The sequence below is a fragment of the Lutra lutra genome, chromosome 1, assembly GCF_902655055.1.
Source record: "Lutra lutra chromosome 1, mLutLut1.2, whole genome shotgun sequence".
In the NCBI taxonomy this organism is placed as follows: Eukaryota; Metazoa; Chordata; class Mammalia; order Carnivora; family Mustelidae; genus Lutra; species Lutra lutra.
In genome coordinates, this window is record NC_062278.1 from 93,524,284 (window position 1) to 93,550,261 (window position 25,978).

Here is a 25,978-nt window from a genome sequence, read left to right on the forward strand (position 1 = left end):
AATGTTGCCCACCCCCCCCTTTTATTGAGAGAGAGAGAACGCACACATGCGCAAGTGGGGTTGGGAGGGACAAAGGGAGAGAGAGAATTCCAAGCAGACTCCACACCCAGCAGGGAGCCTGACACAGGGCTTGTTCTCAGTACCCTGAGATCATGACCTGCGTTGAAATTAAGAGTCAGAGGTATAACCAACTGACCCATCCAGGGGTCCCCAAAATATGGTCTCTTAAAGAGCTATTCAGTCAGACCATAGGTCTCCTAAAAGCATAAGGGTATGACACAGAGATCCTATCAAAAGGCTTTTGGAAAGTGAAAGGTCACTGCCTATCCCTTATCTCAGCAGAAGCCCCAGTCAGAGAAGAATTTATCTCCAAAAAATATGTGAGTGTGCTTTTTGTCTAACAGACTAAATCCCCAAGTTTCACAGGAGACTGACAAAAGTTTTGAGAGGATTTTATGAGCAGAAACCCTGCCAGTTTAGAAAATGAAAGGACCAGAGACTGTAATAAATGAAAAAAGGCCATACATCCCCCTAATTCTATTGTCAGGAAGCAGGCTGAGAAAACTCAGCTGCAAAACACACGCTACCTTTCATGAAAAAAGGAAAAATGACTCAGAGTGGAGCCAATAGCCTAAGGAGTAGAATCAAGAGCATGGAGAATTATCCTCAGGTCTGGAAACCCAGTCAAGGAATTTCTGCCTAGCTGCATTTCAGAATTGCTATGGACCAGTGACTCCTACATATTATGCATCTTACCCTTTTTTGAACAAGAACATGTAGGTATCTTATGTCTGCTTCATTGCTGTACGTTGGTTGTTTTGAGATCAGTATCTTGACTCTAGTTTCACAGATGACAAGGAACTATACTTGAGGAACTATACCCAAGGAGCCTCACCCACACCCAGATCAAACTTAGATGACTTCTGGATTTAGAGCTGATACTCACCTACATAGTGAAGACAAGCTATTTTTCATCTTCTCATGAAAGCGACACTTGACATCAGTGCAAATTAACATGTTTTATAGCATCAAACCTTTAAAAAAGGATATGAAATTCTTTTAAAAATCAATGTGTGTTAATAGGTTGAGGGATTATAGATTAAATCTCACTAATGTAAAACTTAATAAACTATCCTACACTAACCAAGTTAAGTAAATAAGTAATTAACAGCTGCCCAATTTTAATCTGCTCACAGTATCTATTATACAACATCATCACTATTATTGAGATCATACAAGCAATGTCAAAGCTCTCTTAAAATATCCTGATTTGCAGAATTTTTGTTGTTGTTTATAACAAAAATTCCACTTAAAGAAGGGGTTTAAATGATATGTGAAATGGGAAATGTTCGACTCTTCTAAAATGATTATATATTTTTCTTAAATGCACTCTCAACAGAAAGGAAACTGTCATTCAAATGTGATACCTTATCTTTCAGAATGACAGCCCATCTTTTACTTTTCTATTCACAATCTATCATAGTGTGACATTTCATATATGAAAAAGTAGTTAAGGCAATATTTTTTAAAATGTCATACTATTTTAAAGAGCAATTTATTTCATGCCTAGATCCCTCCAGGCTAAAGCCTATTTAGTGAGGTTTATTAGTGAAGGGCAATGACTGGCATGTCCCCTGAATAAGCACTCACTGGCCAATAAAAACAAGAACACAAATATGCCATTCAGAAATACAAAGCATTGTTTAAAAGTAGCAATAGTTTCAGCTGGAACTGAGAAGAGGGTGCTGATCTCCAGGGACAGCAGAGCACAGTAGAGGAATGCTATTTGTATTGGAAGTCAGGATATGTGGACTTGAGATACATGATAAATGATTCTGCTTCAGGATTATTTCTTTAACTGTAAAATTCATTGTCTGTAGCAGATTCAATCAGTTAATGCATTCATGAACTACAAACATGCAGGTACTCACGCATGAACTGTACAGGTACTGTGAGTTGCCAAATTTCATTTTTTCCCCTAAAATAAACTTCTAAAAAACCCCTGTACACTACTACCTTGTAAATGGAAAATGTGACTTACATGGTATTCATGGTTATAGTGACTGTTAATTTTAAATGCAATAAACAACAAACAATTATTAAATTCTAACTGTCAAACTGTTGGCTGCCCTTATTTAGTTCTCTGAGAGAAACAAATGAGTAACTATAGCTAAGAGAGAGATTCTAACATCAAACTGAGAGTTTCTACTTGTCAAGAAAACTCTGAAAGGGAATTCAAAAGGGCTTAAGGTTTTTATTAGATATGATTCAATGTTATTTAATGCAGCATCTACATACCACCTAAAATCAACTCCGTATCAACCAAAATTACCTTTTGTAACAGCAGCAAATGTCCTACATACTGGACATGCCTCATCAAATAATCACTCTGTTACTTCTGATTCTAAATTTTATCTTGACTCTTCATACGACCCCCCCCTAACCTACTTTCTCAGAACCATGAATACTGTCATGAGACACACTAAAATAATTTTGAGGGCAATGGAGTACTGTGGAAAGAACACAGCTGGGAAGTTACTTTAGGGTTCTAAGTTCGGTTTCATTAGATCTAAATCTAACCTTGACACTGGCAAGTTAATTAACCCCTCTGAGCCTCAGATCTTTCACTCACATTAACAAGCTTATGTCACTGTTAGAAGAAAAAAATGCATGTAACGTGCTTAACAGGGCCCCTGAACCTGGCAGACATTCAACAAATGTTACGTATTTTAAATAATTTAATTTCTTCAAATAAATTTTCAAAATTCTATCAAAATACATTCACTTTAAATAACAGTGGCTTGAAAGGAAAAACAGCTTGTCACTATTCTCTTATAATAAAGTTGTATTATATATAACTTTTACTTCCAAAGCTACAAACTCCACAAAGCACTGACTGGCAAAAGTAGCAAAAACATTTTGTCCTCAATGACAAAATAGAAACACTTATTTGTCAAAATGAAAAACAGCAACTCTTAGTTGATACCACCTAAGAATATGCAGGCCTTTTCTTTCTTTAAAAAAAAAAAAAAATAGAAAGAAAGAAAAGAAAGGGTCAATACAGTAGAAAAGACAGAGTGAGAATGTCTTAAATGAAAGTTTCAGCCAAGTTAGGGACTTAGCTCTGAAAAGAGCCACATTTAGGCCACAACTAATAACACTAGTACCTACTAGATGCAGTAAACAGTGAGCAAAATAAAAAGCAGCCCAATGCTAACCCAGAAGTCCTGGTCACTTAATAAATGCAGTAGTAATGTGTTCCAGGATCCATGCTCGTCATTTTGTATTATTTACAATCTACACAAGTGTGCAAAATAGACATTGTTATCCCCAGTTCAACATAAAGAAACTCAAGTCCGGAGGTATTTCTTGCCTGTTCAAGGTCTCCACCCATGAACACCAGAGCTGTATTCAAACAGTATTTGATGACAAAACCAATCTCCCTGTTTCTCTTTTTTGAGACATAAAGCATGTGAGCAAGAATATTCCTCAATGCTTTGAAAAGTCATAAAATGGTAGCAGTCCCCTGTTCCTCTCTTCCCTCTTTTAGTTTCTCTCCAATCTGTTGCATATCAGTTCTCCAACTCCAAGTCACCCATTCCTTAAGTCCCTGAAACCTGACCAGTGCCCCAGCCCTATAAGAAACTCTCCTTAGAAAGGCAGAAGAGAATAAAGTCAAAGTAAAGCTTCCATTTTATCCGGGACTTAAACCAAAGGCTCACAAATAATGAGAAATTCTCTTATATGGTCAACCAATATGGGCACAATCCAATTTACTGGAATGACTAGGCAGACACAATATATAGAATCATACAAATCTGTGCAAATCATATATATTTAACAGAATGCTTAACTGAGTCAGATTTTCACAAAGTACCTAGAAGCTTTCATCTTTTATTCAAGGAATGCGTTTTAGGGCAAGGGATTTACATACAAATAAAACTATCGAACTTAAATTCTGTTCTGTTTTTTATTTTATTTTATTTTATTTTTTTTAAAGATTTTATTTATTTATCTGACAGAGAGAGATCACAAGTAGGCAGAGAGGCAGGCAAAGAGAGAGGAGGAAGCAGGCTCCCTGCTGAGCAGAGAGCCCAATGCGGGGCTCGATCCCAGGACCCTGGGATCATGACCTGAGCCGAAGGCAGCGGCTTAACCCACTGAGCCACCCAGGCGCCCCATTATTTTATTTTTTTTAAAGATTTTATTTATTTATTTGACAGAGAGAGATCACAAGTAGACGGAGAGGAAAGCAGAGAGAGAGAGAGGGAAGCAGGCTTCTTGCTGAGCAGAGAGCCCGATGTGGGACTCGATCCCAGGACCCTGAGATCATGACCTGAGCCGAAGGCAGCGGCTTAACCCACTGAGCCACCCAGGCGCCCCTCTGTTCTGTTTTTTAAATGAAAGTGTTCATCTAATGAACTGTATGTATCTCATTGATGTCTACAAGGCCTAATTTTGCACTTGAAAATGAGAATACCTAATACCACATACAGCCCATGCTCATGGATCTAAAATCACTGAGTTCTGTGAACCACTCTGTTGTACAGTCCAAAATGTAAGCCTTATACTTCTAAGCACTGTATGCCAGCTAACGTGATTGATCCTCATGACACCCTATTATAAGCATTATTATTCTGATTATAACCTACGATAAAGGTGGGTCACAGAGAAGTGACTTGCCCAAGATCATACAGCTGGTTTAAAAAAAAAAAAAAGACAGAAAGCCTTGAAACCTAAGTGCTCTGACTCCTCAGCCTGTATCCACCACATTTCCCCGCCCACTTTATGAAGCACATTCATAAGCAGACAGAAAACACCACAGAGGTATAGACCTACTCTCTACTAAGCACTGACTATATGCCAGGCACCAGGCACTGGAGATGAAAGAAAGCCTGGCCCTGAGCTGAAGGAGACTTTTATTCTTTTTTAAGCAGATTCAGGGGAGGCTGAAAACAAGCCACCAGTTCCAATGTGATATGTTCATGCTCAGGCTAGTGTGCCATCCTGTGTTAGGAAAACACAATGTAAAGGACAACTAACTTAAATAACAGTATGAGCCTTAGAAGCAACAAACTTTTTAAAAAAAATTTTTAAGAGAACATAAGCGCATGAGCAGGGGGAGGGGCAAAAGGAGAAGCAGACTCCCCGGGAAGCAAAGAGCTCAAAGTGGTAATCTTATCCCAGGATCCTGGGATCATGACCTGAGCCAAAGGCAGATGCTTAACCCACTGAGCCACCCAGAGCCCCCCCACCTTTTTTTTTTTCTTACTTTAAATAGTTCTAAGATATTGATCTGGAACAGGAGCACAGAAAACATTATATAAACCTTTTCTTAATGGTTTCTGGCCATCACTAGGAAGACCAAAAGCACTGCAAAAATGTTTCAGAAATGAGGGGCTATTCGCCCCTACTTTTAAAAAATTTAAATAGTTCCATCTCTATTCCAGATCCTGTTACACAAGGTTATTGCCTACCACTAGGAGATACACCCTCTTCTTATCTGGTATGACAAAGAGAGTTAATCAGTAACCCTACTTTAATTTTTTAAGTTTAAATTGTCAGTGAAGGTCCCTTCTCCGGAGGAAAGTATCTGGATTTATGTCCATTTACCCGTTTCCTCTGATGTCCAATCAGGTAAAATAAAAGGAGGTAGCTAATTATAAAAACAAATTTTGTCAATTTTAAAACATTTACCCATGATAAACGTGGGAAGAGAAAGCTGTGAAATACCTTACCTCACACAGGGACCATGATGATAATAACAGATCATCTTTAAGGAGCAGTCTACTATGTGCCAGGGATGTGCTAGGAGCTTCTACACATTCATCATTTTATCCTCACATTATCCCTGTGAAATAGATCATTCTAATCTCCATCGTATAAAGAAGAAAAATGAGGGCCAAGTTCACACTGAAAGTTGCAGGGCTAGAATTTGAATCACATGCTGGGGGAAAAGCAACAACAAAACCTTCAAATGTCTTTGAGTCCAAGTAAAGTAAATGTGTCAAGTGGCTCAGTTTTCAGATTACAGGGTTGTACTTTTCAACCTTGGAGGCATGTTGTAATCACCTGGGGAGGGCACCATGTGGGTTTCACCCCCATAGATGGTGACTGATTTGGTTTGGGAGCTGCCCACTGATTCTAATGGGCAGTGGGAGCTAAGAAACACTGTGTATGGACACAAGGAGTGGGGTATGGCCCACCTGAAAGCAGTTTTTAAAAAATTTAAGAGATTAAGTAAACACTGTGCTGGTCAAAGATTGTAACTACTGCCTCTGCCACCAATATATAACCTCTGCCCCACTGCTCAGTGTAATTTCCATGTGGCAGAAGTGGGAGATAGAGAAGTAAATAGATATATTGCCGGGCAGACATAGACATTTGTTTTTCCTGGAAAGGGGGCTGCTTAGTCTTGGAACTTTCCCCAGGTCACCCCTCACTGTCTCCTATTTATGGCATGGGTCTACTGCAAAAGGCACTTGGGAGTTAGACATAACCTACTTTCAAAATAATCTCTGGAGTACAACCCATCCTTAAACTGAAGATGACCTAAAAATGCTCACTTAACAAATGTATACCTTCAGATTACAGGGCCAAACTACTTAAACATTTCAAGAGTCACATATATTTTTTTTTCTAAAGAAGGCCACTCATAATTAACTCTGATCTTAATCCAAGCCAGGTCAAGAGATCTCACTTAACTAAACAAGTCCTAAGAATGGAGAGCCTAATGCCTTCAAAACAAATCTATGCAGGTGGTACAACACAGCGCTGCTGAGTAAAATGTCATTTGTCATTGGAAAAGGGAAGCAAAAGCGGCACACCGTCAGAAAAATCCTCATTAAATGGCATGCAGATGTGAAATCCAAAATAAATGCTACAGAAGTCAATCATCAATCCATTAAAAAATACAAAGAAACTGCAGCCTGCTTAGGAAGTAATTCTTCATGCATAACCATGTTATAATTGTTGCATCACCACAACTCGAGGAAATGGCAAAATACTTTAAGGACATTTAAAAAAAAAAAAAGAAAAGGACATTAAGGCCACTTGAACTAGCTACATTTTTTCATCTGCAACAAAACAAATGTTGAAGATTTTAATGGCCTTGTATTATCACTTACCACCACTCTCCCCCCACCATCACCACCCAAAGGCGGCAAATCAAAGGAGAAAAGAAATTGAGATTGGTTTTCAAAATGAAATACCATAAATATTGGAACACTGAAAAAAAAATAAATTTGAAAGAAAGAAAGAAGGAAAGAAAGAAAGAGAGGGAAAGAAATACCGCAAATACAGGCTGTGACTCAGAAATCAGGGCCTCAAAGAGTTCCAGCACTGGCTCCTGAAGCAGAAGCTCTACTTGGGCAAAATATTTTGTTGTTACTTTGTTTTGTTTTGTTTCAAAAAGCAGAGACAGGAAAGGGAAACCTGAGAAAGGAGACAATAGCCTGCAGGATTTATTTTCTCACCACAGTTCAGGATAACAGCTCATTTGTTGAGTGAATACATATATATTGATTCCCTCATGAGTGTCAGGCACTGTGCAGTGCTGAGGATGTATTGGTGAACTTGACAGTGTCTGTTTGCATGGGTCCCCTAAACTAAGACACTAAGGCACCAACCTCACATAATCCACCATACATGCCCCTTCTAGCCACATGTGTGAAAATCCAGTCCTGCCCTTGCAGTATTAGATGACAAAATTTTCCTTTTGTCTAACTGTACTGAACTTCATAGGGAAACCACTAATGCCTTCTACGTAAATAGGTAAATACATAAATATCCAGAATTTGAATAAAAACGATAAGCCATGGGTAAATTTCAACAAGTTTAAAGAAAAATGTTCTTAACCCAGGTCTGTATCAAAACAGGTTTTCCTTTAGAACTAAACCCAGTTCACATATTTTCACTGCCTGTGGCTATGCAGCTTCAGTAAGCTAAAAATACTTCCCTTTCTTCTAAGTTGGGAAGAGAAAATAAGACCAAGCAATCAGCAGCATGTCATTTTCTCTTTTTTTTTTTTTACTAGAAAACACTCAAAATAGCTGAAGCAACGAAAGGCATCTGTTTTCTATTTGTATACACATACACTGACACAAACATCCATCCAGCTTGTATCTTCCCAGTAATATGAAATAAGGTATATTTACATTATCAGCAAAGACTGTCAACATTTCACTACTCACAGCTTTCTAGTATTATTTTTTTATTTTTGGTTGGGGAGAGGACTGCATGAGTGTTGAAAACTAGACACAAGTAAAAGCTTTCAAAAAATATGTATAGGGGGACTATGCTCTTAAGACCACGCGGTGCTTACTTTGCAGTCATGCATCATTTATGTTTCTGAAATTTACATTAAACGAGATTCTAAAATAGAAGGATAGGAACTTTAAATCTTTCTGCAGGTCTGGCTCAAGTTGTGTTCACTGTATCTGATAGAATGAAAAACTGTGTTTCTTCTCTTGGGCTTCTCAAGGCTGACTGTAAAATACACATCACACATACACTCCCACCTCTATGAGAAACTAAAAGTTACTCAGGAATATAAACTTTTTTTTACCCTCCCCCAAAACATACCAGCAGGATGGTGAACAGTAGCAGTGTGGACTTTTCCAACACTCCCAACATCGTTAAAGTCACCCTATTAAGTTAACAGAAACTAATGGGCCATTAGTTTGGGCAGCTAGGTCACGGCTAAACCCCAGCACGGTTTGAGAAATCACTGCCAAACTCTCCATTTCTTATGTTACTGACAAAGTCAACTGCACAGCGAATACACAGCAACTGAGACCATGCCCCTCCGAGATGGGTTGGCAGAAACCGAGGAAGGGCTACTGGTCGGCCTGCGCAGACTACAGCTGGGCCACTGACAAGTGCTGGGGTAAAAGGCTCAGTGGGCGCCGGCCCATCCAACGCCCTACGGGACCCGCGGCTGGTGCCACCAATTTCAAACGTAACCGCCGGAGGAAGTGGGAGGTGGAGATGTCATCCCCCTTTACACTTCGGGGACCCGGCGGCCCAGCATGGCTCGCCTCTGATGTCCGCGATGGTCAGAGGTGGCACCCGCAGCGCTAACGTTTCACCAAAGCCACTTTTCCAGTCGGGGCGGGAGGCGCGGGGCGAAGTTGGCCACCGGCCGCGCGCGTCCCGTTAACCGTACCTTGTAACTGGGCGGAAAGGGACTCCTGGTGCTGCTGGTACTTGAGCGCCACCGCCTCGGCTTTCCGCAGCTGCGTTTGCAGCTCGTAGTAGAGCATCGCGCCGTAGAGAAAGCCGAACACCACGGTCAGCAGCAGCAGCGTCTGGAAAATCCGCTTTTGCTTTCGGGAGCACATCCCGTTTCCCATAGTCCCGCCTGGACCCCGCGCCGCGGCCGCCCCCGCCGCCGCCGTCCCTTCCTCCCCTCCGCCGGAGCGAGCGCCTCAGCAGCGGCCGCCGCAAGAGGTGGCCGGACGCAGCATGAGGAGGAGACGCGAGACACAAAAGCGGGGCCCGAGGGGAAGTGGCGCCCGCTCAGCCCCCGCGCGCCGCGGGGCGCGCAGCCATCGACGCCGCCTGGGCAGCGGCCGGCAAACTTTTGCGAGGCTGGCTCTCCGCGAGTGCCCGGGCCCGGGAGGGGGCCCTCCGCATACTTCCGAGCGGGCTGTGCCCGCGCCGGTCCCCAGACGCCGTCTGCCTTTTTTCCTCCTCCCCACTTTTTGGCTCGGCTGCCCCCGGCGGCGCTCAGAGTCCCGCCCCGGCCGCTCCCCGCCCCCTCGCGGCGGCTCCCACTGCGCGACTTTGTGGCCACCAAAAGGAGGGGGTGCGCGCCCAACAAAGAGACCGGACTCCAGGCGGCGCCTCCGCGCGCGGCCGGCCGGGGTAGTGGATGGGCGGGCACCGGCTGGCCCGGCCGGGTGTGGGGGACAGCGGGCCGGTGCCACTGACGGGGCTGCCGAACCTCGGCCGCCGCCGCCTCCCACCCAACTTACGTGTCACCCACGGCCCCGCTATTCTGGCCAACGGGATTCCGGGAGGAAGTCCCACTCGGGCTCCCCGCTCATTGGGCCCGTCAGAGCCGCCGCTCCCTCCCTTCGGGGAGGCAGTGCGGGGCTCGATTGGACGCCCGCTTTGTCCGTCCGACCCTGGGGCCGCGCCTTCCCTCCCACCGCGAGAGCCCGCGAGGGGCTCCGTGGGCAGCGCGGCCGCCTGGCGCCGGGGTGCGCCCACGTGGAGCGCGGGTGGGTGGGGAGAGCCCGCCGAGCCTGGGGCGGGGAGGTTGGGGTGCCCGGGCGACGTGTCCCGGCTTGCGGCTGGGCGAGGTATGGTGCGCACGTGTGTGAGAGTGCAAGTGAATGTGTGTGATCCAGCCCTCGGAATGCACGTGGGGAGAGAGTACAGTGTATGTAAGTGGGAGAGAGTGGGTGGAAGCCGCTGCTTGGACTCTACCGAATACCCTTTCTTTCTTTCCCCAGCCAGTGGGCAGGTGCAGCAGACACACGGGATGGCTATACCGGCAGCATAATCTGCGTAGCCGCACCGGGAGAGGTCTTGCCAGTGGACTTTTGCCCGGTCCGCGTGCTAGCATGAATGCCTGTGTGCTCACGGATGGCAGGACAGGAGTCGGGAGACTCAGGCACGCTAACACGATAGCTTACTGCTCAACTGTCCATGTGGGTTGGGGAAATCAGCTTGCCTTTGGCAGACGGGAAATAAATGATCTCATATTCTTCCCCGGGCTCCAAACAGAGTAATTTGAAAACAAATCTCAGAGGCTGAAATAAGTATGCATACATTTTGTCATATGTATTTGCTTGATTGGTTGCAAAAGTACATCAGTTACATTGCTTAATTACATTTTGAAGGCTAACAAAGGTTCCCTATGTAAAACAAAGTAAAACGTAATAATCACAAACCTCTTCAAAGAAAATCAAATTCAAAGAAAACAGTGCTTTTGTTCTTTTTATGTACTTGAGGAGGGAAAATTCAGGTTAGGCGTGAATGATAATTTTGTTTCTGCTCTTGACCTAACTTCTAAGAAAGTAAATTATTTCTCAAATGCCTCAGAAGTGTCATGGAATTTATTTCATGCCGCATAGTTTTTATGATACTCTAACCAGACTTTAGTTATCACTACCAATAATAGACAAGTGCTCAAAATGAGGGTAGATCTGCGTAGCCACATTAAACATAAAGATGGTCGGTCCCTGGTGCAGAACTTTTTTAGGTAGACTCTGAAATGCTAAAACCATAAAATAACCCTCATTACAAATGCTAGCCTAATGACATTTATATTATCATGAAACCTAAGTTTGCCAGGCATCTGCTTTTCCCTAATAAATAATAAGTTATAACAGTAATTATATTGTTCAAATGCTTTCATTTACAATTAACACTATCTCACTTATCACACCCAGATTAAGTATCAGCCTCACAGTTTGGTAAAGAAACGAAAGTTTATTGAAGGGACTGTGATAGCTCTAGGACCCACAACATGCAGAAATGTAGGAGTTCAGCAGAAGGAGATCTAGGTTAGAATCCTGCTGTTTTCCTGTGGAAGCCAAGTTCTCATTCTTTTTTAACAAATGATATTAACAAACTGTGTCTGGTCCGTTAAAATGAGAACCTGGTTTAAAAAGAAAATTATTTAAGGAAGTTTTAGAATTTTTTTCTGTCGTACAGATACCACATAGTCTTAATTGTTATTCAATCTACCACTGTTTAAATTTCCCTCTTTCAGTTTTACTCTTAAAAATCGAGACTGGGTAATTCCTGCACCTTGTTAAAATTCCTTATGAAAAGTCCTTACCATTATTAGAGTATGATTTGCTAAATAAACTCTTCCTCCAGAAGTACTACCAAAACTATTCTGGAGGAAATGAAGTTTTATAGCAATAATCCTGGCCCATACTAGGAGACAAAATTATCTTAACTGAAAAGAAAGGGAAGGAGGGAAGGAGGAAGGGAAAGAGACAGAGAAAGGAAGGAAGAAATTGTACAGAGGATTGGGAAATTATTACTCACACATTACACAGTATGCAGTATTTAGTTGTATTTCAGAATTTTTGGAACATTCTTATGCTTCTGGAATACATGATTATTCATTTGAAACCCCTGATTCCTTTGCATCTGATTTCAGACTCCAAAGGTATTCTTTGCCTAAAGCTGCTGGCTGACTCTACAGAATATAATAAATGTAGGCCATAAAACACAACTCAATATTTTAGTCATAAAATTTGAAAGAGGACAAAAATTATTACCTGGACTCACCCATTATTTCAAATTCAAGAAGGGTATGTAGAAGTATATAAAATCACTAATGGCAGTGTCTTTATAAAATTACTTTTCCAAGGTGAAGTATGCTGCTAGTTTCTTAAAAATATCAGTATAAAGCCTTTGAGAGGCCAACATCGGGGAAACTACCCAGGGCCTATAAATTGAATTTACATAACATTGCCTTTGGGTAGAACTTGTAACAGATGAGCTATTTCTAATGGTCTTGTGAGGTCCGTTGCTAGTTCTATTTTATTTTTATTTATCATTTTTAAAATAGTATTATATACTTACATTTCTATATGCCATATTTTTAACAATATATATAATTTTAAAAGTTATATATCCTGAGGTATTTCACCAGTTTAATATTTTATTTCTAGGGGCGCCTGGGTGGCTCAGTGGGTTAAAGCCTCTGCCTTCAGCTCGGGTCATGATCCCGGGGTCCTGGGATCGGGCCCCACGTCGGGCTCTCTGCTCCGCAGGGAGCCTGCTTCCTCCTCTCTCTCTCTCTGCCTGCCTCTCTGCCTGCTTGTGATCTCTGTCTGTCAAATAAATAAATAAAATCTTAAAAAAAAAAAATATTTTATTTCTAAGGGAGGAAGAAATTAACTTCAAGATTCAAGGCCTTACATTTGAGAAGGACTAAGGTAATATTTGGAAATCTTAGCATTCTTTCCAGTTTTACTAAATTTGTCATTTCGATAAAATTTGTTCATTTTCAAAATAGGGAAAGGCAAGAAATATATAGTTGAGGGATACAGCAGGTGTATAATTTGTAAAAATAGATGACCCATCCTAGACTGAGTAGTTTCCATTGTCCGTGAAACTTTTGAATTAAATCTCTTTACTACAAATTGAATTCAACAGTTTGCAAGAGACATCTACCTAAGAAAAGGGGATGAATATTAAACAATTTTTTTAAAAAATTTGTAACTGTGTGGTGATGGATGCTAATTAGAATTATTGTGGTGATCGTTTTGCAATAAATATTTAAATTGAATCATTATGTCCTACACCTGAAACTAATGTGTTATATGTCAACTATATATCAATTAAAAAATAAAATTGTAAATGGTGTTTCAGTATTAATAAAGCACAGCTTCAACCTTTTCATGTAAGTTTTGCAGAAATCAACTATCCTTTTTCCTCTGTAGAAAACTATGCTTACCATCTCTGCCTTTTTGCCACTTCACCCATTTGCTTTCACCTAATTAACATACGGCTTCCTGCTTGCCACTTATATGTACTGTTTTGAGAAGTAAAGAACGCTACATTCAAGGTATTCTGTTTTTTTGAGGACTCTGTAAGAGGTGTTTTGAAACTCATTTTCCACAAAATTTTGCTAATGACCTGGTGGTAATTGTTAGCAGATTAACAAAGTATGAAAATTGTTTCATAATTAAAAAATGAAAAATATTTAGGAGGCCCTAAATCTGTAGATGTGTAGCTAGACTAAGGAAATAAGAACTATTATTTCAAATGTCTTTAACATCTTTCTAAAAGCAGGACAGTCTAGCATACCATAAACTCTTCCAGATTCTAAGGTGGCATAAGAAATATTTTGAATTTGTTGCTTAATGTTTATTATAGCTAGCATATCACTTTTAGGAAAGAGTTAGTTTCATAGAATATTAGAATATATGGGAAAGGACCGTATGTGAGACTCAGGTGAGGTGGACTTTCCAAATCTTCCATTGGCTCATTCAGGCAGCTTTTCACCAGCTCACTGTCTTCAGAGACTTCAGACAAATAGACTGTGGGAAGATCAGTAGCCAATGAAATATGACATTTTTAATGTTCCCCCCCAAGTGTGTAGTTTGTTGATTGCTTTGTATAAAAGACATGCTTGGTTTATCCATGACCATTTTATAGAATCGGTATTAGAATTTTAGTATTATATGATAGATACATGTAGTAATTTCTTAATTGTCATGGGACATGGCTGATCATACTTATGATGTATCCAATGCTAAGTCCTGGGTCCGAAATTCAACATTAAATTTCAAAACTATTCCTAAGGGAATCATAATCTGCTCCATAAATGTTTTTTATGCTCTAGTTTCAGGAATATTTTGAGTCAAAACAAAGGGACTATCAATGGTTTTACTTAGAGATAAAATAGACCAAACTTTCAAAAAAAAAAAGAAAAAGATCCTAAGAGTCAAGTTACCTCAGCATTAAGTTCTACTCACGTTAAAACTAAGAAGTAAAAACACATGTCTTCCCTCGTTCTTCTTCTCATTCTGTTCTCTAGTGCAGCTCTTTAAATCTTGGCATCCAACATCCTAGGAATCTTTTGTTTCCCAGGATCCTTGTCTAGGACTATGCCCTTCACTCCCTATCACCCACCCACATACACACACTATCTTTCCCTTCTTGAAGACAAAGGACAAAAATCTAATATAATCTTCCTCAAAACATCTATTACTGTTCTACAAGTAATCAGTTATTCCAAGGAAAGCAAATTGGATCCATTAATTAACAGGAAGATATTAACGAATGAATTATTAGCTTATTATTGTTCTCAAGAATTTTGTGAGAAAATAGGTTAAGCCAAAGGACTGAACCCTAATGGCATGATCTAATCCTAGATAGGCTGATAAGCAGATGAGTCATAATAAAGGACAGAAGAGTTTCACTTTTTGCTTCTTTGTTCCTGATTCTCTTGCCCAATTGTAAAGGGCTTCAGAAACATTCAAAAGGTGACTCAAGATGCCTACTGCGAGGATACAAATCCCGTTTAAGTTACAAACTATCTATGAAGTCAACAGTAAGTCAGTAACAGTTAGGACCTTAATTCTCTTATCTGTAAAATGCAAGGGATGATCCTATCTGTGCTGCCTCACTTCAGAGAGAATGAGCCCACAGGATTCAAGAGAGAAGACAAACTTTGGATTTCACTTAGATAAAATTGAATTGTAGTGACACTTGTCACTGTTGACCTAAATTTATTTATACTTTTCTGGAAAACTAACAGTTGATTTAAAAAAAAAAAAAAAAAACAGATACCCAGTTTAAAACAATAATTTTCCAATCATATTAATTGAACTTCTTTAATAGTTGAGAAGGGAGGAATTATGACCTTAAACCAAGGGACTTTTGTAATCCACTTATTCAAGCTAGATTTCTAATTCCTCGGTTATAATTTACAGACTAAGGTTTTCATTATGCTTTCTATGTCAACAATTTTCTCAAGTAGTTATTGTGTGCAAGGCATAATACGGGGAGCGAAATGGAAGGTGGAGGATATAATGATGAATGAACCATGGACCCTTCCAGTGAAGAGCTTGTGGATTTGATTTGTTGATTTAAAGGCCAAATCAAAACTCTGGCTGGAAATTAAATTACTCAAGGAGAGAACAAAGCAAGAGAACAAGAGGCCTCATGATGTAACCTGATTTCCTGTTAGACTAGGCAATGGGATCGGTTAATCAGCAGAGGCAGTTCAAGCTGGGAAAAAGAAAAGTGATGCATAGACCCCTCAAAACAAAGAAACATCACTTTGCTTCCATTCTCTTTTGATGCAGGGCAAAGCCTTTGTTTTGTGTGCGGATCTGTTGTTGGTGGGAGCTCAGCTTAGCCGCTGAAGCCAAAGAACATCGTTCAGATTCCAGTCTCTGCTTCACTGAGTGGGGCAAGATCTTCAGGATATTTGTATGGTAAGGTCATTCAATGCAAATATGTCTAGATTGGAAGGAGCTTTTCTTGGTTTTGTTTTTCACCAAAGTTGACTGCAATTTTTCTTTCAGATACCAGCCATTATGGAGCTTTTCCAAATCACTTATCTCAATTTTCATAGAAACAACTCTTATTTTTTTCACTCCCCTATTTCATTAGTTTACATAACAGTTGATTAAATTACATAATTAAAATAGCAAATGCAATTTCATAAGCAGCTTTTATAACAACCCACTGGTTTCTGTGAGGCATTCATTTCGGTAGGCAGACACAGGCCAAGCGGAGATTAGTTTAAGTGCCAGGAGTCCTCAGCCCTGAAGTGCACAGGGAAGGTACTGACTGATAGAGGGGAGAGCCTCCCATCGTCCAGTGAGTTGGTTCAACAGAGTTAAGGGATTCTAGCATACACTGAAATGACTAGTGAGGTAAAAGGAGGAACTGGTAATCAAGAAAAGGTGTGTGAAAGAAGTAACAGGAAAACCGAAAGTATTAAGAAGAGAACTTTGAGCTTTGTTGATAGAACTCAAAGGAAGTTGAGATAAAGCCTGCAAAGAGGCCTGAAAGGATCTGATTGGGGTGAAATGGAAGATTACAGTGCGCTGGGGAATAAATGGGCGACAGACAAGTAAAGGAGAGGAGTAGTAGGGTGAACTCTGCTTTTGATAATTTGCCTGCAAAGGAAGATAGATTGAGTGGAGCTTGAAAAGGCGATGAGGTTGAGGGAAAGTTTGCTGTGGGGGCTTTTATTTTTGGATTAGCACACAAAAGAATTTCTTCAAGCAGCTCGTGGAGAGGGATAGGTTAAAGATTTGAAGGGCCACATTAAATGCACTGGAATGTCTGGAATGTTACTTCTTAAGGCAATGTTCTATTATAGTTCATTTTCCATTTTAGAGGCTCAATAAATTATAGAATGAATGGTCGTAAGAGTCATTAAGAGGAAGAAAATTGAAAAGACTACCTGGCTAACTGAAAAAGAAATTTGTTTGAGAGGCCTAAGGTTGTGTGTACTTGTATTAATTCACTCTGATTAAATGTGCACACCCTCCAAAATGTGCATGATTGTATGATAATATCCCAAATAGAGAATCTGTAAAACGGTATGTATTTATTTAAGAAGAAAAACAGACTCTGCTTTGAGTAACAGTAATTGGCCCATTTAAAATCTTTTATGTATATAAAAGGTTTTGTGTGTAACTGTTAGATATGTTTACTAAGCAGTTTATGACTTTTACAAATGTCTCATAACATTAAATGCAAAAAGGAGAATGTGAAATTGCATAAATGATATTATTGCAATCATGTTAAAGTGCTTAAAGAAAAATAATTTGTTGTATACTGCTACTTTTAAGTAATTAGATAAAGAGGGGGAAAAGATGGATATTTTCAATAACTTATGAAAATCTATTCTCTTCAGGATAATGATGCTTTCTACTCATTTGTTGGTTTTAACATTGTTGAGCATATCCCTAATCCTAAGATCTGTTTTTCTATAAAGAGTGAGTTGGTATCACAGGAGGGTAGACTACCTAGCTTGGGGCAGCCATTTCACACACATCTTCCCACTCTCTCTCTTCCACCAACAGCAATGAAATAAGTAAACTGTTTCACTTAGTGACTTTGGGACAGGGAAACTAAAGCAACCCCATGAAAAACTGTTTTTGCTCCTTTTCTTGCTTCTATTCTTGCTAGGATCTTCACCCTTACATTACATGTACCTTATAAAAAAAAAGTGTGAGACATCTAGGTGGCTCAGCCTGTTAAGCATCTGCCTTCGGCTCAGGTCATGATCCCAGCGTCCTGGGATCCAGTCCCACATTGGGCTCCTTGCTCAGAGGGGAGCCTGCCTCTCCCTCTGCCTGCAGCTCCCCTTGCTGGCATGTGCATGCTCTCCCTCTCTCTCTGACAAATAAATAGAATCTTTAACATAATTTAAAAAAAAAACAAACAGATGGTGTATGTCCTCTTCGTAAAAGTCAAGGATTTAATGACTTCTTTCTTTTTTTTTCTTTCCTTTCTATTCTTTTTTCTTCCTTTCTTTCTTCTTCTTCTTCTTCTTCTTCTTCTTCTTCTTCTTCTTCTTCTTCTTCTTCTTCTTCTTTTTTTTTTTTTGCAGTCTTCCCGCACATCTAAGGAGTGACTAGGTTGGGTCGTCATGAATGTTTCCTGAGACCTCAGACTCATCAAGACCCTTGGCTGCAGGGCATAAGTGACTTATGGAGAGCATCTAGACCCTCATCTTAGTTTCTAGATGACTGAGAAGACACTGCGCCCTGGAACACAACCATCAATTAAAACCCCAGGCCCCAAGCAAAGACAAAATTCACTCTTCTTTCCTTTCTGAGGTTCTCAGATGCTCTGTCTCTACAATCTCTATGTTTAATAAATTCTGCTCTCACTTCCTCTCAGCTCACGTCTGATTTCTGTCCTGCGTGTGAGAAGCCAAGGACCCTCTTGACTGGTCTTATGGTACCCCTCTGGGTCCTTGGACCCAGACAGCCTGCATCAACTTTAGATGTGACTTCAGTGTCCCTCTGAACATCTGCCTTTACCAACAAGGTCTCTAGCACTCTATCTAGTACCTAATAAACACTGAGCACAATTTAATTGAGTGAGTGAATAAACAACACTCAATGAAATCTATTTTTGTTCCCTGACAAAGACCAAAATAAATAATGGGAATTTACAAGACAGCGAGATAGAAAAGAATGAAAAAAATCTGGGGAAAAAGGTAGAACGAAATTTATCTGATTTTAAATGTAGTGAAATTTCTAAGTAGGGAAGCCTTAGGACAAACAAATGTAAAGAAATAAATACATTGGATTAGTTGAAATTCAAAATCGTCATACTTCAAACAATACTAAAAAATGTAAAAGCAGACACATAGAGAATATTTGCATAGATTAAATAGACTGCATAAATTACATAGATCTAATGACTTTATATAATTGTATGTATATGGTTAAAACAAAGATAATAAAAAGTTGCAAAGTTCATAAACAGATAATAGTTCATAAAGAGTTCATAAACAGATAGTTCATAAGCAGGTGAATGGCCAGCAAATATGTGAGAAGTATTCAATCTCAGTAATCGAAGAAATGAAACCAATACTAATAATCTCATAACGAGTGACAATAGCAAGTTTTTTTTAAAAGTTTACATTAAGATTGGCTTCATGTAGTCAAAAAAATATTTTTTAAAGATTTAATTTATTTGTCAGAGAGATAGAGCACACAAGCATAGGGAGTGAGTGGCAGGCAGAGAGAGAAGCAGGCTTCCCGCCAAGCAAGGAACCCGACACGGCACGGGATCTCAGGACTCTGGGATCATGACCCAAGACTAGGCAGACACCCATATCACCGAGCCACCCAGGGCACCCCTCAAAAATATTTTAAACAAAGATATCCTGCAAAGGAAGCTATGAATTGATAAATTTTCTGGAAGGCAAACTGCCAATTCAGATCAAGGACCATAAAATATTATACCTTTTTTTCAATAATTTCTCTTCTAGGAATCTATCCACAGAAAGTTGTCTAGAACTCAAGAAAACACTTTTGCATACAAAGATAATTATCACAATGGGCGCCTGGCCAGCTCAGTGGCAATGACTTAGGCAATTAGGACTATGTAATGAAGCCTCCAGAAAAACCTGAGATAGCTTTTTGGTCCTTTATTTCAGAGAGCTTCCTGATTGGTAAACAGGTGGAGCTTTGAGGAGAGTGGTAAGCCCAGAGTGGGCATGGAAGCTCCCCGCACTTTCCTCATATCTTGCCCCATGGATCTCTTCATTTAGTTGATGTGTATCTTTTATCATATCCTTTAATAAACTGGTAAACATAAATAAGTGTTTTCTGGAGTTCTGTGAGCCACTCTAGCAAATCAAATTTAAGGAGGAGGTTGTTGGAAGCTCCAGTTTGTAACAGATTGGTCAGAAGCACAGGTAACAGTCTGAGGCTTGAGACAAGTGTCTGAAGGGGTTGGGAGTGGGGGTACAGTCTTGTGGGGATGAGCTACCTCGGGTAGATAGAATCAGACTTTTTTTTTTTTTTTAAGATTTTATTTATTTATTTGACAGAGAGAGAGAGCACAAGCAGGCGGAGTGGCAGGCAAAAAAAGCATGCTTTCCGCTGAGCAGGGAACTCGACCAGGGGCTCTATCTCCTAGGACCCTGTGATCATGACCAGAGCTGAAGGCAGTCGCTTAACCAACTGAGCCACCCAGACTCCCCTGGATAGATAGGATTAGACTTGAGCTGAATTTTCAGACTGCCTGCTGGTGTCCAAGAATTGCTTGGTGTCGTGGGTGGGAAGAACACACTCCCATGCTGGAATTGGGTCCAGAATCTCTAAAAGAAATATTAAGCAGACATTAAAGCTAGTTGTTTAGCTTGGAATCCTCAGAAAGAGACCCTGAAGAAAGCTTTCACGTGGAGGAAGGTTATTAGGAAGAATTCTCATGAAAAATCAGGATAGCAGGAAGGATGGCAAATGAGCAATCCCAAAAAAACTTTTTTGCTCACTCAGAAGAGCTCTGGAAAAAGTGTAGATCATACTCAGAGTTGTTCCCCTAAGGAGCAAGAGAGCTGCCATATTCATATTACGGCTCCATGGAGTCATTAATTAAGGGTTTGGTTGAAGGGTGTAAAGTCCCAGAAATTTCCCCGTCTTCTGTGCAACAGCCAAGTGGCCACAGCAGCCGGAGGCCCAGGTACTAGCTACCACGGCAGTGAGGCACACCAGAAGTCCGGGGGAAGGAAAATGGCAAAAATTTCCCAGCCTATATGCGTGGGGCAGTAACATATCTGCTGAAGTGGTATTCGTAAAGAATACCCCATGATATGATGAATGCTAAATGAAAAAACAAAAACAGGGTACAAAATACTATATAAGGGGTCCAGATTTACACCACAGCCTGAGGTAACTAAAAAAATGAACAAAATATATGACACAATGGCTCAGCCATAAGGCATCCAGAAAGAGTGCTTCTAGAAAGAGAGGAAACAAAAGAGGCATGACTGTTCTAACTACTGTCTGGCCAGAAAGCTGCCACACAGAGAAGGAGGAGCCCAGGCAAGTGCAGCCATGTCTCCAACAGGAGACAACCCCAGGAGACTGAAGAGATATTCTGTATTAGGGAAAGTTGGTTAAGGGTACACGAGAACAATTTTTGCAATTTTTCTGTTAGTCTAAAATTACTTCAAAATAAAAAGTGTTAAAAATCCCAAAAAGGGAAAACATAGACCGTGAGAATGTTAATCAAAATAAAGATGGAGTGGCTATGTTAATAATAGAGAAAGGAGATTTTATTTTACTTTCTTTTTAGAGAAAGTCAATTTCAGAGAAAAAATATTATCAAGTAGAAAGATGATCATTTCATAATGAAAAAGGGGTCCATTTATCAAGAGGACCTAAAAATCCAAAATGACTATGTGCCTAATAGTAGGCCTTCTAAATACATGAAGCAAAAACTAATAGAACAAGGAGAAATAGACCAATCTACAACTACAGTTGGAGCCTTCAATACTTTTCTTCTGGTGGCCAGAAAATCTGTAAGCATATGAAAGACCTGAGCAACATTATGAACCAACAAGACCTAATTGACATGTAGAGAACATTCCACTCAACAACAGAATCACATTCTTTTTAAGTGCTTATGGACCATTTACTAAAATGGACCATATTCTGAGATATAAATGAGCCTCAGTACATATAAAGCACACCACATACGTACCATTTCTATTTGTTGGTGGAGAACTGTTTTACATGCTAACCTTATGGCTTGGTGGGTCAGATAACATCCATTTCATGACGGGTAGCTTCTGCTTGTTCCTACTAACAGATATGGAGAAAAAGCATTTGCAAATCAACAGCTGCATATCTGATATCAGGGGATGTGTTAAGTTGCTCAAAGCAATTTGAACCCATAGCTGGTATAACAGCTGCAGTTAGTCACCACCTTGTTAAAGGTACAAAATCAACCATTATGCTCCAGGATCCATCTGTCTTCAGCATAGACCCAATAGGTGAGTTGAATGGAAATGTCATGGGGTTGCCATACCTGTATCCTTGATATTGGCACAATCTCTGTAGTCCCTTCATGAATGCAATATTGCTTTGGTTTACTATTTTCCTAGTTAGAGGCAGTTCCAGAGGCTCCCACTTGGCCTTTCCCACCATAATAATCCTTACACCACAGGTCAAGGAGCCAGTGTGGGGAGTCTGCCTGCTGGTAATTATAGCTTTTCCAATTATGCATCCCAGAACTGGAAAAACAGCCACCAGATGGGTTTAAGGACCCACGGACCCACTGTAAGAGGGAACTGAGGTAAAGTCCCCAGAGTACATGACCTCCCTAAACCTCTCCTCCAACTGGTGAATCACAGTAATATTTCAGGTCTTCTAGAATTAGTGTGTCAGTTCAGAGCCAGTGTCTCGTAGTCTCTAAAAGTTTTCATTATTTTCTCAATGCACAGTTTCCCTGGTAAAAGCCTGGAGGTCCTTTGAGTGAAGGCTTGGATAAAGATTATAAATTTTTGGTGGTGTACAGGGACTGTCTTGAGGGGGCTCAGTGTCTTCTCTACTCAAGGGGTCTAGGTCTAAAAACTGATCAAGTGCAGGAATTGGTTGAGAAGCCATGACTCATTTTTATGATTCAGATTAGACTTTTGCTACTTGATCTAAAACTTTTCTGTTGTGGAAGATCAAGGGAGAATTTAGCAGGCTTCCTACCTATCCCATTTTTTGGAACACCATGGTGAACCACCCAATGCCATAGTTTTGTGCAACTCAGACTATTCTGATTACCGCTTGACTGCTATCCATTATGGTAACCATGCCCATTGCCTTTGATGTTTGAGTGCTGCCACTTGGCTCTTGCTAACCCAGGATCCAATTACTCCCACTGCATTTAGGTTTCCTTATTCAGTGACTGTAGTCCCACTGTAAAGACTGGCCTACAAAGAGTTCTTTAAGGATGCTAGGGCACTATTCACAATTTTTTTCTCAGAGTTGTGGTGAAAGGTGTCTTCTAGACTCTGGTATATCACCTGGACTCTCAGAGTGGGTAAGTCTTAACTGAAAAATCCACTAATTTGACAAATTTGCATTCCAAACTTCATAAGCGTTCGAATCCCTCCCTCTACGTTTAAGCAAGGTAGGTCAAGTGTTTCCAGTTTCCTCACGGTAGGCCATTTTGGTGCTTGTTTTACCCAATCAACTAAAACTGTTAAACCCTTCCCAACTCCCTGAGCTACAATTTTAAATCCAGGATCTCTGCTTAGTAAGCCCATATTGATAATATCAGCCAGATCCAACTCTGCTTCTTCATTATCCCACATCATTATCCCACACCCTCATTATTCATTCCCATACATATTTTCCATATTTTAGTCTATATAAATCAGAAAACTCACATAATTCTTTTGAGCATAGCATACCTCCTCATAGGTCATGCTTTGTATCTCATCCTTGGGATCTTCTGGAATTTGAGTCTAGTTACATGTCTAGAAGTAAAGAGGAGCAGTAGATGTGGGTCCTAAGGAAAATCAGCTTTGTATTGCATATCATTACAGTTTCCTTGGGCAATGCACAATTAATTCCCTCCAAAGGGAAGTAGGGGGAATTGGAGAAGCCAATACTACTGGGAGTAAGGAGTCCACTTCCACTGGGAAAGAAGACTAGCCAGAATTTAGAGGCTCAATGTCCCCAGCCTCATCAGGCTCTTCTTACAGGTCCCCATTCCAATTGGCAAGATTCTATTCTTTCCCAATCAATGCCCTCATTTGAATAGTGAACACCCTGTGGAGCTGGGAGTTCAACTAGTGTTGTAATTCAGCCAACTGCAGGATGAAATTGTGTTTGATTTTCAAGAATCTCAGCCCTGAGGCTGCAGGAGATAAGGGTCACCTTTTGGGCACACACAGAAGTGTTTAGGTCATGTATGTGACACTTGAATTGAAAATTCAATTCCCTGAGCTCATCCTTTCTTTCATCACTTTCTCCAGCAACATGATCAACCAACCAGCCTCATTAAATTCATTAGATTTCCAAAAATGTCTGAAAGTGTCACAATTGCAGTCACCAAGTTCCTTACTTCTTTTAAGTGGCTGATTAGAATATCTAATGAAGATATTTTGCATATTTCTGATTCCAGATCTTGCAAGGGACTATCAGTGCTCTCTTCACTATTGGAAATAGGGTCATTACCATCTATCAATCTAATGAGATTAGAGAGCCAATTTCAGAAACCTCAGAACTAATTCAGAAAACTCATCCTTAAAATTGTGGTCCTCTAGATCCACTCTTGGTACCAAAATCTGAACTGGTCAGGGTTCTCCAGAGAAAGAAAACCTGAAGTGTGTGTGTGTGTGTGTATTTTTTTTTTTTCACACACCTTTCTATAGAAAGAGTTGTACCACAAAGAATTGTCTCATGTGCTTAGGGAGACTGAGAAGTTCAAGATCTGTGGTCAGCAAGCTGGAGACCCAGAAGAGCTGAGGGCAAATTTCCAATTGAAGTTCAAAGGCCTGTGAACCAGGGGGGCAGCTGATATGTGTCAACCCAACTTTGAGTCCAAAGGTAGAAGACTGATGTTTCAAGTTGAAGACCTTAAGGCAAAAAGTAAGACCTCTTTCTTATTCAGCCTTTTATTTTATTCAGGACTTTCATGGTTTAGATAAGGGGAGTGGGAGGGCAATATGTTTTATTACATCTACCAATTTATATGTTAATCTCATCCAGAAACACCCTCATAGACTCGATCAGAAATGTTCAATCAAATATCTGTGTACCCTGTGGCCCAATCATGTTGGCACCTAAAATTAACAATCACGTGGAGGTTGGAGAAGAAAAGAATCAAGGATAGCTGTTTTCTACCATAGTTCCTTGCATAAACGGTGATTCCATACATTTGGAAGAGAATAGGGAAGGAAGAATGGAGCTGAGGTACTAGTAAGAAGTTCAGTGCCGGACATGTTTTGTGGTGCATGTTTTGTGGAGCGTGTATGGAACATCCAATTATAAATACATGGCTTTAGATCTGGATTAGAGATATAGAATTGACAGCTCTCAGTGTATATGCTTTAGAAGGAGTGAATGAAATTCCCCAGATAAAGCAGGTATAATGAGAGAGAGTAGTGTGTGAAGGATGGAACCCTAGAGGATTACTAACATGAAGGGACAGGAGAAATTCAAGGGTGTAGAGGCAACATAGTTCAGACAGAATGGGACCTGGAACCCAAGGCAGGAGTTTCAAGAATGAAGGAAAGGAAAACTATTATCCACTGTAGAGAGGTCAAAGATTGTAAATACTGAAAACTGTCCAATAGAAATAACAAGAGACATGAAATGTACCCTTGCTCTGCCTGCAGCATGGACTGATGGACAGCGAGGAGATGACCCAGGATGGTTAGAGAATGTTTTTCTAAAATGCTAAAAGCAAATTCAGTGATGGGAAGAGGAAAGATAGGGAATAAGGTCTCAGAAGAAGAATGGGATCCAGAAAAATAATGGGATCCAAAACACATGAAAAGTCTGATTTTGACATGCTGGTGCCACTGCCCATTCATTCTTTTCTGGTCCAAATAAACAGAGTTGTCACGAAAATTCTACATTGCACTCTATTGTAGGTTATGAATCACAATTTCTATAATTTAGGTGTGATTTTTTTTATATAAGCTTAGGACATTGTTTAATTTTATGATTTCAAGAAGTATCTATATCCATATGGAAAAATATATCTGAAATTACTTTAAAAACCTATACAACTGCCAGTAGTAAAGTCACTGGGAGTGATCTGAAAGAAATGTAATTTTTATCCTTCATTCTCTACCTAAATAATAATAATAATAGGTTCCAGGGCACATATTTCTTTCATAAAAGATTTATAAAATCCCTCTTTCTTGCATTTCCTTCTTTTTCTTTAAAAACCAAACTGAACCAAACCAAAACCCCTCCCAAATATCTCCTTTGGTTTCTATCTTGTAAGGGCCTATTCAGCCAGAGCAGCCCCACCCCGGTTGAACTGCCATTTTGTTGTAAAA

At 40.3% G+C, this 25,978-nt stretch overlaps 2 protein-coding genes across 5 annotated transcripts in view; one reads left to right on the plus strand and one right to left on the minus strand.

Moving 5' to 3' along the window:
• The window catches only part of GOLIM4 (golgi integral membrane protein 4), an 82,023-nt gene extending 72,119 nt beyond the window's left edge, over positions 1-9,904 (minus strand). For 3 of the 4 annotated variants that reach the window (XM_047729782.1, XM_047729771.1, XM_047729761.1), the window contains exon 1: positions 9,167-9,902. In XM_047729782.1, coding sequence (XP_047585738.1) covers positions 9,167-9,353 — 187 coding nt within the window. In that variant the 5' untranslated portion in view covers positions 9,354-9,902. Of the gene's footprint in view, positions 1-9,166 lie in introns of all 4 variants that reach the window. The other variant, XM_047729790.1, reaches the window with a different exon arrangement.
• LOC125099824 (serine/arginine repetitive matrix protein 1-like) lies at positions 9,466-24,538 on the plus strand. Its single transcript, XM_047729343.1, has 4 exons — positions 9,466-10,307; positions 10,461-10,511; positions 15,789-15,920; positions 24,379-24,538. Exons 1-4 carry the CDS (start codon positions 9,466-9,468, stop codon positions 24,467-24,469), a joined length of 1,116 nt encoding a protein of 371 aa, XP_047585299.1. The 3' UTR covers positions 24,470-24,538.
• The last annotated feature ends 1,440 nt before the right edge of the window (positions 24,539-25,978 follow it).

Coding starts and splice junctions, on each gene's coding strand:
- LOC125099824 (XM_047729343.1), top strand. CDS start 9,466: ATGAGGAGGAGACGCGAGACACAAAAGCGGGGCCCGAGGGGAAGTGGC. Junction 10,512..15,788: donor GGCTATACCGGCAGCATAAT/CTGCGTAGCCGC, acceptor CTTTTGATGCAG/GGCAAAGCCTTTGTTTTGTG. Junction 15,921..24,378: donor ATCTTCAGGATATTTGTATG/GTAAGGTCATTC, acceptor TCATGTGCTTAG/GGAGACTGAGAAGTTCAAGA.